The 13,901-nt window shown below is 37.8% G+C and overlaps 2 protein-coding genes across 5 annotated transcripts in view; both read left to right on the top strand.

Moving 5' to 3' along the window:
- Positions 1-13,901, top strand: part of LOC311302520 (uncharacterized protein) — a 747,744-nt gene that overhangs the window by 184,752 nt on the left and 549,091 nt on the right. The window lies entirely within an intron of this gene.
- LOC311302527 (NLR family CARD domain-containing protein 3-like) overlaps positions 1-13,901 on the top strand; it is a 42,424-nt gene that overhangs the window by 13,761 nt on the left and 14,762 nt on the right. For 2 of the 4 annotated variants that reach the window (XM_084428484.1, XM_084428485.1), the window contains one exon: positions 492-665. In XM_084428484.1, the coding sequence (XP_084284610.1) occupies positions 492-665 (174 nt within the window). Of the gene's footprint in view, positions 1-491; positions 666-11,722; positions 11,897-13,901 lie in introns of all 4 variants that reach the window. The other 2 variants (XM_084428482.1, XM_084428483.1) reach the window with 2 other exon arrangements.

The following is a 13,901-nucleotide window of genomic DNA, read 5'->3' as shown; positions in this document are numbered from 1 at the left end:
ACAGACAGACAGACAGACAGACAGACAGACAGACAGACACACAGACACACAGACAGACAGACAGACACACACACAAACAAACACACACCCACACACACACACACACACAGACACACAAAAACACAAACAGACACACACACACAGACACACACACACACAAACAGATACACACACACACACACACAGACACACAAAACACAAACAGACACACACACACACACACACACACACACGTTCCTTAAAATGCTTACAGATACATTAAGCACACACACACACGTTGGGTTTACATGTTTTATGGGGACTTTCCATAGAAATGATGATTTTTATACTCTACAAACTCTATAATCAATCCCCTAATCCTAACTGATGAATTTTCACAATGTGAACTAATGAGTATTTGTATATATTTCATATTGACAGCATTATGTTATTTTTTAAGTGTTGTGTTTATCTCTGGATATAGGCTTAATGTGTGTCATTGTTCTCTACAGGTTGGATGAGTGTGGTGTGACAGATGAAGGTTGTGCTGCTCTGGCTTCAGCTCTGAGATCAAACCCCTCACACCTGAGAGATCTGCATCTGTCTGGGAATAATCTAGGAGACTCAGGAGTGAAGCTGTTCTCTGCTGGACTGGCGAATCCTCACTGTAAACTGGAGACACTGGGGTAAGATCATACGTTACTCTCACATGAAACTGTCACTAGGGGCGTTTCCATTACAGATTTGTGCAAAACTTTTGCGTTCTTTTTTTCTTCTTCTAAATGTCGACAAAAAGCTGTTGCGAAATGACGGTGTTTCCATTAACTGATGTTATGCGACTAAAACTTCATTGTTTCCTCTCGCGATCAGTAAAATCATTTCAAAAATCATGTTAACGGACGTTGGTAGGATTATGTATATCCCAGCCACTGCACTGGCCATTATTATTAATGGAAGGAGATGTGTGTGTGTTTCCAAGCATTAATGGTGAGGAACGACCCTTATTATACTTGTGAGCGGCACATATGAGGAGTTTCTGGGTGTTTCTCCCTCAGTTCTGCTTCAAGCTCTTGATTGTGGCATTTATTTGAGGTTTAGAATCCATTATTCCTGTAATTCTTTTGCCTTTTATGAGTTTAATAAAGAGCTCTGTCTCGTCTTCTGTCCAAACACACTGCGTCGTCTACGTCAGGTGACTGTAAATGCGCAAAAACTGTTTCCATTGCAGTTTTGTGAAATATTTCTTGTTTGAATGGCCTGAAAAACCTCCTCATGTGAGAGTAAAAACTTGATTCCATAAATGGGAGTTTTTGTGAAATTGACGTGTTTCCATTGGGCGTATTTTCAATTCGCAATTTCAATTCGCGCAATTTGAAGGGTAATGGAAACGCGGCTACTGTGAATTCATAAAGTATAATCAAAATGGAATAAAATGCAGGGAAATAACTACTATTTCATTAATTACAGGCAAAGCTATTAAAACAACATTATCAAATTCATCAAATTATTTTTACCTCTGTTCATATGATGTAAGAGAATTAATATTTGTAAAGCGTTTGCTCTATTTATCAAAACGACTCCATCTACACCTGGTCACATAAATGTGTTTTTGCAAAACGGATTTAAATCCGATCTTCAGTTCCCGCGCTATATGCAGATTTAATGGAGGGCACGTCACCGAAAGCAACAGATATGAGCTGCATTTTTGAGCTGCACGAGAGGACGTGCCGGACTCGTTCGTTGCCCTGGAAGGTTTCTCTCTGGTACGCTCTGATAGGAACGACAACTCAGGCAAGAGCAAAGGGGGCGGTATTTGTGTTTACGTTAACCAAAAGTGGTGCTCGCAATTCTCCGTGAGAGAGCGGCTCTGTGACTCCGACATAGAACTGGTATGTGTAAGCCTTAGGCCTTTTTATCTTCCATGCGAATTCGGGAACATTTTAATATGTACTGTTTATATTCCACCTAGTGGGAATGCTGCAAATGCAGCTAAACTTACAGCAGACTGTGTTCATAGACAATTAAGTCGTACCCCTGAAGCACCTTGTTTCATTTTAGGGGATTTTAATCATTGTAAACTTGACGCTGTGTTGCCTGGATTTGATCAATACGAGAGGCAAAAACATCTTGGACAAATGTTATGGGAATGTTAAGAATGCCTATACAGCTAAGGTTAAATTGCCATTAGGCTCCTCTGATCATAATGCTGTCCATTTAATTCCGACATATAAGTCCATGCTTAGGAGCAGTAAACCACAAACTAAAACTGTATATGTGTGGAATGATGATGGAATTGAAACGTTAAAAGGATGCTTCTCTTGCACTGACTGGAACGTCTTTCAAAGTTTGGATCTAGAGGAGGCCGTAGAGACTATGACAGATTATATACTTTTCTGTAAAGATAATGTGTTAGACCAAAAAAGAATAACTATATATCCAAACAAAAAATCTTATATCTCTAAGGAAATTAAGACGTGCATAGTACAGAAAAAAATGGCTTTTAGGAGAGGAGACCTTGCAGCTATGAAAGATGTACAGAAGGAACTGAATTATAAACTAAGGAAAGCTAGGAGAAAGGAGAGGGAGAAATTTGAGGCCCATTGTTTGACTATGAATACCAAAAAATTATGGGATTCTATGAAATATATGACAAACATGGCTCCAGCCAAAAGATCTATCAATGTGATAGATGAGATGTGAGATCTATTAATGTGATTTGCAAAGGCAAATGAGCTGAACGACTTTTATTGTAGATTTGATGTAAGAGACTTCTCACAGGAGCAGGCAAATGCACTGGATGCCTTGTCTATATCGGATAATCCTAAAACAATTATTGACCAGAACATGGTGGAGAGACTGTTTTCACAGGTCTGTCCTAACAAGGCTTCTGGGCCGGACGGCATCTCTGGGCGGTTACTAAAATCTTGTAGTAGAGAGCTGGCCGAAGCCTGGTGCCCTATTTTTCAGAAATCTATAGACACGCATACAGTTCCCTCTATGTGGAAGAGCTCCACTATTATCCCTGTCCCAGAAAAGGCTAGCTGTAAGGAGAATAATGATTATCGTCCAGTAGCACTTACTTCAATAATAATGAAGTGTTTGGAGAAAATTATGATTAATTTAGTAAAAACAGACGTGAGTGGTCTATCAGACCCATTTCAGTTTGCTTATAGGAGCAATAGAAGTACAGATGATGCTGTTATTGCTGTTATAGCTATAACACATTTCATAAATAGGCATCTAGAGGATCCTAGCTCGTATGCACGTCTTTTATTTGTAGATTTTAGCTCAGCTTTTAATATGTTGGAACCACATCTTTTAATTGCAAGGCTGAATGATTTTAAAGTCAATCCATCTATTATAAAATGGTATTATTCTTTTTTGACCAATCGCAGGCTATATTGTAGATATATGTCACACTGTACAGCCCTGTACAGGACCCTTTTAATGAGCGTTTTGTGTAGGTCTACTAGGCATAGAGATATCTGAACATCTTTGCCAAGCGCAAACCAGTACAGAAGTAGCCTAATCAATAATTAAAGTGCAAGCTGAGAAACTGAAGTGGATATGGAGAAAAGCTTCTTTATATGCCATTGCCTACATTTTAAACAGATGTCTGCCAATAGGCCTAAAACATTACATATATGGTTATTGTGACAGAGACTGGGACTCCAGGTTAATAAGATTCTGACTGAGTAGCAAGATATGAATTCAATTGTGATTCTGTGAGAATTCTCAGATCCATCCAGTTTCTCTTTTTTAATCTTCCCCTTAACATTTAAAGGAATCTACATGTGTGTGTGTGTGTGTGTGTGTGTGTGTGTGTGTGTGTGTGTGTGTGTGTGTGTGTGTGTGTGTGTGTGTGTGTGTGTGTATGTGTGTGTGTGTGTGCTCAAATATGGCTTCTGGAGAGCAAATGAAGGATAAAATATGAATTACTAAACAGACATTAATTAAGCAGTTCCCCATACTTTTAGAGTTACAACTAACAGCCACTAGAGGCAGCAGCGTATAAGAGATGAACTGACAGCTAGTAAATCTTTGAACATGGAGTGCTAATGATAATAAATGTATTATGTCAGGCTCACAATTTTTACAATTGAAGTGCTATAAAAGTTGTAGAAATGACAAATTCAATCTGCATTGTATTAAACAAATCTTTATTGATATGCAAATAGACAATAGACATCCAGCAAAAGAAAAATGGCAAGTGTTTATTTCTCCATGGCACATGCATTTTGTTTCTTTATATGCAGCCCAATGTTATCCAGTGAGTTGTTTGCATTATTTAGGTATTTTATTTTAATTGTATTACATTTTTGGTAACACTTTACAATAAGGTCTCATTTGTTAATGCATTAACTAACATGAACTAACAGAGAGCAATAGCCTTTATTAATGTTAGTTAATAAAATATTAGTGTTCATGTTAGTTCACAGTGCATGTTAACAGATACTACTTTGGATCTTAAAAATGTCTTATAAAATGTTGAGCTTAACATTAACTAAGATTAATAAATGCTGTAGAATATTGTTCATTAATTGTTGGTTCATGTTAACTAATGCTAACAAAATGAAACCTTAGCCCATTATAAAGTGTTACTATTTTTTAATAAAGAAAGTTGGCCATAGGAGTGTAAAATTAATTTTAAAAGTTAAGGAATCTTTCCTGTAGCTCAAACAGTAGTGATGCGCTTGCAACGCCAAGGTCATGAGTTTGATTCCCAGGGAAAGCAAGAACTGATAGGAATGTTAATGTGTGTCTTGAAATGCAATGTAAGTCGCTTTGGATAAAAGCATCTGCCAAATGCATAAATGTAAATGTGAGTTTGAACAAATCAAATTTTTATGGTCAGTTGAAACTAAAAATGGAATTAAACTAAAACCTTTTATTTCTATTGATTTGATGTTTTGTTGGGAAAATAAATATTAGACAGATTCTTCTAAAAAAGGCTGAAATATATTTCACTAAAATATTACAGATTAAAACACGAAAGAAACCGTGCTGAGTTTCAGCTCATTGTGGCGCGCTCCAAACATCTATAAAGGAAACAGAGACATTTCGTTTGTTTCCGTTATTTTACAAAATCTGAATATCTTTAGTAAATGTATGAATTATGTCCTGCTTTTATCTGTATGAGCATAAATTACGGAGTAAGAGTTTACTCTCTTGGCAGGAATACATCCAGTGGTCGCGCCGCCGCCTCTGAATAAAATACAGTCAAACATATAAAATGTTCCACCGCTCAATCTGAATAGTCTGTAATATAATCTGTGGCGTTCAGCGTGACCACCGCCTCACTGCGCTGTTATATGGGGAAGATGATATTTTACGTCAATAATGCAGAGTACAAAGCTTAGCCTACATAATAGGCCTAATAGTTCAGCTTGATTCGCAGATCATGAAACATCTGGATTCGTGCCGAATGAGGAATGTAGGCTTTTTCAATTTAATTAATTCGTTTGGCATCTTATTTAGTTTTATTTAAATAAAAAACCTGTTCCTCACCTTGAATATATATCCATAGAAGCTGGCATGGCATTAAACAAAGAAAAGAAAAGAGAGATATTATTAGTAGTAGTATTATAGCCTAAATATTATTATTATTATTATTATTATTATAAATTAGGCTACAATAAAAAGTAAAACAAAATAAAGTTATTAATCTGTATTTGTTCTAATCAAACCGGTTTCTGAACGTTTATAATACAGGAGAAACACAGGATCAGAAACGTTAAAATAGGACTGGTTCTGCTCGAGTGAACCGGGGGATTTTATTCATTTATTCATTTTTACAGATCGTACTTTTAAGTGGCCAATGAATGAACAATATTATTAAAATATTTTAATATGTCTGAAAAGTTCATATCTTTGGCAAAGATAGACATTAAAATGCAATATCATTTTATGTTAGACTGACATTAGTCACATTTTCGTCATTGTGTCCTTGCAAAAGATCTTTTATATGTTATTTAAATGTCAAAGAAATGAATTCACAGTGTAATAATTCCACAATGTTGGAATTAGGGTTGATAAAATGGGACGGGATATTTGCACTTATAAGTTCGCTAAAAATGCTATTTTATGCTACAAACGCCCATGACAAGCTTGTAAAAACCACTGATAACTGAATCATTAATATTTAATTTCTATTTGAGCTGTTCATAAACAATATATTCTACTTAAAAATGTGTTTCTCACACGTTTATGAGCTCGCCCCTTGCTGTCAATACGCACCAGAGAGAGTTTAACACATCGCTGCACATTATTGTCTTCAGTGCCGCTATAACTGAGAGAGAAACAGGACTGCCCCCTACTGGTGATGTACGGCATGTGCCAGAGAACTTCACCACGGCCGAATCGCCCAATCCCTTTCCCTGTGTTTCTTAATGGACACATCTGCACAACTTTTGACAATACAATCGTTTTTAAATCAGTAAACTCCTTTTTAACTCAATATTTTGTGTCAAATTAATGATTTATTTGGTAGGTAGCCATGTAATAAGCAGGATAATGTAGAGCGAGGCGGTTGTTATAGCGAACACAACCCCTTCAGGCTGATTGAAGCTCCGCTTGGCGTCGGGGTCCTGATCAGCCTGTCGGTGTATTCGCTATAACAACCGCCTCGCTCTACATTATCCCTTACATAACTCTCAGGCCACGGAGCCTCATCAATAGGGCACGCATGCGCTGAACACCTCTGGAGTAAACTGACCCTGGAACAGAACCTGGTAGACTGCTCGTCTGGCCACATCTATACAAAACACCATCACAAGTGATACAACTATATTATTTTAATTTGACTAGGAATTAGGCTCAAAAGAAACAGTATGCTGTTGGGAGGGTGTTTTTATATTACCACTGCAGTGTTCAGTGGATTAAATCATTTACTAGATTAATCTACAAATTAAACTCACTCATACTGTCATAAATTACTAAAACGTCATCCGAATTTGACAAATAATCAATTTTCTTGTCCCTAATAGTCAACATAATGCAGGGAAACTGTAAATGAACTGCAGCAGTGCTAAACTTGCATCATAAAACTACAACACTCGAACTATAAATGTATGAATTAAACTCACTGAGACTGTCGACAGTTTCTTTTCCATGCATCATTTTATTATATCCATGTTTGTAGTTAGTTACAGTCAAATCATATAAAACAGTGAAATCGCCCTCGAACTCTTCTGTCTCCTGCACTCGAGACGGTGACGGGAGCTGAGCTCCACTGCTGCTTTCCTATTGGTTGTCACTCGCGAAAATCGCTTCTCATTTGCACTAAGTTGAAATTTCTCAAGTGTGATGTAGATTACCTAGATATTATACTTTTTTAAAATGAGACTCTATAAATGGAGGGGATGGAGGCCTACAAAACCTCTCAGCCCCGGGGCCTAACATTAGGTTATGGCGGCTCTGTATATACACACACATTACAGCCTAAACACACATAGCAAGAGTATTACATCTAGCATTCAAGTCAAGTCACCTTTATTTATATAGCGCTTTTTATAATACAGATTATTTCAAGGCAGCTTTACAGAGGTAACAGGAAAATAACGCAAAAGAGTTTGCTTCTCCTGTACAGCAGATCTAGAAGAAAATAGTGTCATAGTCCAGCTTAAGTAAGTTCAGTGATGGTTTATTTTTGTTGTAAATAAGTTATTAATTTAGTTCATTTATATATAGCCACTCTGGATAAAACAGTGATGTCATCGTCCAAATGTTATTCATGCACAAACTATTCATTGAGCTCTAGCAAAAGTGCTTGTTTTCCAGTTGATGGCAGCAATCTTCCTCTAAACTATGGCACGTTTCATGTTTTCACCATGAATGAAACTGAGAAATGTCTTCTTTAATGTGAATTTTACATAAAACATTGCTATTTTAATAAACCTGTATATAAATATCATTACTAATGTTGGCAAAAAAAGCCATATATCCCCCCAAAACTGCACAAAGAGTAAAACATTAATTAAAAAAGTGATGGGCTTAAATGTGTCTAAAAAACTGACATGATTGTTACAAAATCCCAGTCTGGGGCCTCTGGAGAACTCAGAGCAACTGCTAGCATAAAGTTTAAGGTAAAAATAACTGCCATTAAATTATAGTATCTTAATACTATGCAATTAGATAAACTGTTCATTCATTGCATCACTTTACCTCTGTCTTTATCCCCTTTTATCCTCTTCTCTTCTCTTGACACTGTATCTATCGCAGACTATAATGCTAATTTATAATGTGTCATGTAAATTCGTCCATCCGTCACAATCAGGAAACTTTCACCGTGTCTAGAGCCGGCGCGAGCTGGCAGGCCCGTTTCTACGGGGGAGCCTGAGTGTGTAAAGCGCCCTCAAACAAGAGCAGTGCTGTCTACATTGGATAAGGCGAGAGGCGACGCTACACAACAACTGACCAACAACTGATCGCGCGCGCTCTGTTTCTGACGCACTTCAAGCACTCGCTGGGCGGGGGAGATCGATGCGCCGGACCAGAGTCGGGGGATTTAAAGTTTTTGTGGAGTTTTTGTTTTTGCTTTATTTGGTAGTATTTCGAATTAATGGTTTTAAAATAGTATTAGTAAAAATAATAATAATAATAATAAAAATCAGTCGTTCCCTCATTCTGGCGTCCCTATGGATGAGTGGCGCTCCTAGCATTTGCCTATTCCACCTCTGCCACGGGCCGGCCCTGGGTTATCCGCTTACTGACCCTTAAACACACCCGGGTCTGTCACACAACCTGCTTTCTGGAATAACCCCCTGGTTTTCTGCTTCTTGTCTTGCGCTCTGGATTTGTTTGTTAGTTTGGACTGATTTTCTGACCTCTGACCTTCTGCCTGTTTTAATGGACTATGACTTTGGATTGTCTCTCAATAAACTGTGTTTGGTTCCTCAGGCGTTGTGCTCAGTGCTGTCCGCAACCAAATCACAACACACACACTGCCGTTCAACAGTTCTGGATCGGTAAGATTTATAATGTTTTTAAAAGAAGTCTCTTCTGCTCACCAAGGCTGCATTTATTTGATTCAAAATACAAAATAACAGTAATGTTATTAAATATGATGACAATTTAAGATAACTGTTTTTTTATTTTAATATATTTTCAAATGTAATTTATTCCTGTGATCAAAGCTGAATCTCAGCATCATTACTCCAGTCTTCAGTGTCACATGATCCTTCAGAAATCATTCTGATATGATGATTTGATGCTCAAGAAACATTCATTATTATTATTATCAATGTTGAAAACAGTCGTGTACAATTTTCTTTCAGGATTCTTTGATGAATAGAAAGTTACGCTTTACTATATATTCACGTAGAAAAGAGCTGTTTTACATTGGAATAATATTTCACAATATTACTGTTATTATTAATGAAATAAATGCAGCAGAAGAGACTTCTTTTTAAAACCTTAAAGATATTAGCGATCCCGCACGTTTGGCTGGTAGTGTATCTGCATGTGTTGCTCTGGAATCATCATTCGTCTCCACAACTGCATAATTACACCAGTTGTCTGTAATATGATGGTATTGTATTATACAATAAGCGAGTACATCATGAATGGCTTTTTTCAAAGTGTGTTTTTGTCCTATCCTGAATCACTACGGTAAGCCTGTAATAAGCGTTTAGACTCGGACTACTTTACAGCGGTCGGGTCGCACCGCGGCGGAGTAACGTTAGCCCAGCGCCTGCGGGACTCACCGCGTCAGAGACATAAACAGAGAGAAGTTTATTAACTGATAGAGCGCTGATTCATCCAGTAGTGAAACAAGTGAAGTCTTTATGAATCAATCATTCAAACCCATTTTAAAAATAGTATGTTTCACCTGTCTGGATCTTACATGTGTGTTCAAGCATATTCTCCCCTTTCTGAGAGGGTGTTCTCCACTGCTGGAGACACTGTAAGCTATAGGAGAGTCCCACATTCTCCAAGAGGATGCAGAAATGTTTATTTTCCTTATTTTTGCAGAAGTTTGTTGACATTACCAGTCTGTTAAACTCATTTCACAAGTATAAGAAATAAACACACACAGGATTGTGCATTTTCCCCTTACTGCTGTGTTTTATTAGTTGTTTTAATCATTTTATTGAATGGGAACCGGAACCGGAAAATGTCTTACGATTCCCAACCCGCTGTTCCCAATAAGCTGTTTCATGACGACTCTCTCTGGGTCAGCGGCAGCACCAACACAGATTTACAATATCGCGATATGATTTAGTCAAAGGTTTAATAGACAGAGGAATCTGAAGAAGATGGTGTGTGTGTTTGAATGGAGATCACAGTAAAGATGAATCGTGCAGCTCTACTGTCTTATCTCTCTCTCAGCATATGAGCAGCGCGAGGGCTTTCAGTGCTTTCAGTCTCACGGCTCTTCCACACGTCCACTTGACATGGATATTACGACACTCAACACTCATATGCTGCGTTCATGTCATCTCGTAAAGATTGTCACATATAACAACAATCATTATCTACAAGCATAGCGATTATTATTCAGTAAGAGAAAATAAAGGACTAAATTTGAAAGTTTATTAAATGAACTAAAATTATACATTTATAATTACACACTGCATACAGTACAACACCATTCTCTGATCAGATCTTTGAAATCAAGCCGTCGTGCTCAATCGTGTTTAATAGACAGCATGACCAGACCATTCAGTCTTTCCTGAGACAGTGTTCACTAAAACATTGACAGGATCATTGAATCAGTGATTTGAACTCGGTAAACTAAATCAGTTCTGTTCATGAATGAATCATCTAGACTGGTTTATTAACGGGTTTCTCCTATTCACGGCAATGAACCGACTCAAATGATTCATTCACGAATCGGACATCATTACAAATGTATATCTATGACTAGAACGACATCGTAAATGTTGATCGATTCCTCACAGAAATCGGCTCCAAGTCTTCAGAAAGCCTAAATATATTCATCACTGGACTAGTTTTATTGTCACTTGGTGATTTTGCGTTTCTGCCCTGCGTCGTTTCTGAATAACCCGAGAACACACACACACAGACAGACACACACACACACACACACACACACACACACACACACACACACACACACACACACACACACACACACACACACACACACACACACACTATAATGAATACCCGTTCTTTATAACGTTCTTCCTATAAGATTATTTTACAAAGCAAATACCAAAATCATCCAGGAAATTATGGAGTTCTGCTGGACCCTTAGAATCATCCCAATCCTCCCCTGCTAACACACACACACACACACACACACACACACACACACACACACACACACACACACACACACACACACACACACACACAGACACACACACACACAGACACACACAGACACACAAAAACACAAAAACACAAACAGACACACACACACACACACACACACACACACACACACACACACACACAAACACACACACACACAGACACACAAAAACACAAACAGACACACACACACACACACACACGTTCCTTAAAATGCTTACAAATACATTAAGCACACACACACACACGTTGGGTTTACATGTTTTATGGGGACTTTCCATAGAAATAATGATTTTTATACTCTACAAACTCTATAATCAATCCCCTAATCCTAACTGATGAATTTTCACAATGTGAACTAATGAGTATTTGTATATATTTCATATTGACAGCATTATGTTATTTTTTAAGTGTCATGTTTATCTCTGGATATAGGCTTAATGTGTGTCATTGTTCTCTACAGGTTGTGGGATTGTGGTGTGACAGATGAAGGTTGTGCTGCTCTGGCTTCAGCTCTGAGATCAAACCCCTCACACCTGAGAGATCTGGTTCTGTCTGATAATAATCTAGGAGACTCAGGAGTGAAGCTGTTCTCTGCTGTACTGGCGAATCCTCACTGTAAACTGGAGAAACTGGGGTAAGATCATACGTTACTCTCACATGAAACTGTCACTAGGGGTGTTTCCATTACAGATTTGCGCAAAACTTTTGCGTTCTTTTTTTCTTCTTCTAAATGTCGAGAAAAAGCTGTTGCGAAATGACGGTGTTTCCATTAACTGATGTTATGCGACTAAAACTTCATTGTTTCCTCTCGCGATCAGTAAAATCATTCCAAAAATCATGTTAACGGACGTTGGTAGGATTATGTATATCCCAGCCACTGCACTGGCCATTATTATTAATGGAAGGAGATGTGTGTGTGTTTCCAAGCATTAATGGTGAGGAACGACCCTTATTATACTTGTGAGCGGCACATATGAGGAGTTTCTGGGTGTTTCTCCCTCAGTTCTGCTTCAAGCTCTTGATTGTGGCATTTATTTGAGGTTTAGAATCCATTATTCCTGTAATTCTTTTGCCTTTTATGAGTTTAATAAAGAGCTCTGTCTCGTCTTCTGTCCACACACACTGCGTCGTCTACGTCAGGTGACTGTAAATGCGCAAAAACTGTTTCCATTGCAGTTTTGCGAAATATTTCTTGTTTGAATGGCCTGAAAAACCTCCTCATGTGAGAGTAAAAACTTGATTCCATAAATGGGAGTTTTTGTGAAATTGACGTGTTTCCATTGGGCGTATTTTCAATTCGCAATTTCAATTCGCGCAATTTGAAGGGTAATGGAAACGCGGCTACTGTGAATTCATAAAATATAATCAAAATGGAATAAAATGCAGGGAAATAACTACTATTTCATTAATTACAGGCAAAGCTATTAAAACAACATTATCAAATTCATCAAATTATTTTTACCTCTGTTCATATGATGTAAGAGAATTAATATTTGTAAAGCGTTTGCTCTATTTATCAAAACGACTCCATCTACACCTGGTCACATAAATGTGTTTTTGCAAACGGATTTAAATCCGATCTTCAGTTCCCGCGCTATATGCAGATTTAATGGAGGGCACGTCACCGAAAGCAACAGATATGAGCTGCATTTTTGAGCTGCACGAGAGGACGTGCCGGACTCGTTCGTTGCCCTGGAAGGTTTCTCTCTGGTACGCTCTGATAGGAACGACAACTCAGGCAAGAGCAAAGGGGGCGGTATTTGTGTTTACGTTAACCAAAAGTGGTGCTCGCAATTCTCCGTGAGAGAGCGGCTCTGTGACTCCGACATAGAACTGGTATGTGTAAGCCTTAGGCCTTTTTATCTTCCATGCGAATTCGGGAACATTTTAATATGTACTGTTTATATTCCACCTAGTGGGAATGCTGCAAATGCAGCTAAACTTACAGCAGACTGTGTTCATAGACAATTAAGTCGTACCCCTGAAGCACCTTGTTTCATTTTAGGGGATTTTAATCATTGTAAACTTGACGCTGTGTTGCCTGGATTTGATCAATACGAGAGGCAAAAACATCTTGGACAAATGTTATGGGAATGTTAAGAATGCCTATACAGCTAAGGTTAAATTGCCATTAGGCTCCTCTGATCATAATGCTGTCCATTTAATTCCGACATATAAGTCCATGCTTAGGAGCAGTAAACCACAAACTAAAACTGTATATGTGTGGAATGATGATGGAATTGAAACGTTAAAAGGATGCTTCTCTTGCACTGACTGGAACGTCTTTCAAAGTTTGGATCTAGAGGAGGCCGTAGAGACTATGACAGATTATATACTTTTCTGTAAAGATAATGTGTTAGACCAAAAAAGAATAACTATATATCCAAACAAAAAATCTTATATCTCTAAGGAAATTAAGACGTGCATAGTACAGAAAAAAATGGCTTTTAGGAGAGGAGACCTTGCAGCTATGAAAGATGTACAGAAGGAACTGAATTATAAACTAAGGAAAGCTAGGAGAAAGGAGAGGGAGAAATTTGAGGCCCATTGTTTGACTATGAATACCAAAAAATTATGGGATTCTATGAAATATATGACAAACATGGCTCCAGCCAAAAGATCTATCAATGTGATAGATG

The sequence above is a fragment of the Rutilus rutilus genome, assembly GCF_951802725.1.
Source record: "Rutilus rutilus genome assembly, chromosome: 13".
Classification (NCBI taxonomy): domain Eukaryota; kingdom Metazoa; phylum Chordata; class Actinopteri; order Cypriniformes; family Leuciscidae; genus Rutilus; species Rutilus rutilus.
Note: the sequence above shows the minus strand (reverse complement) of the source record. Positions and strands in the feature narration are given on the sequence as shown.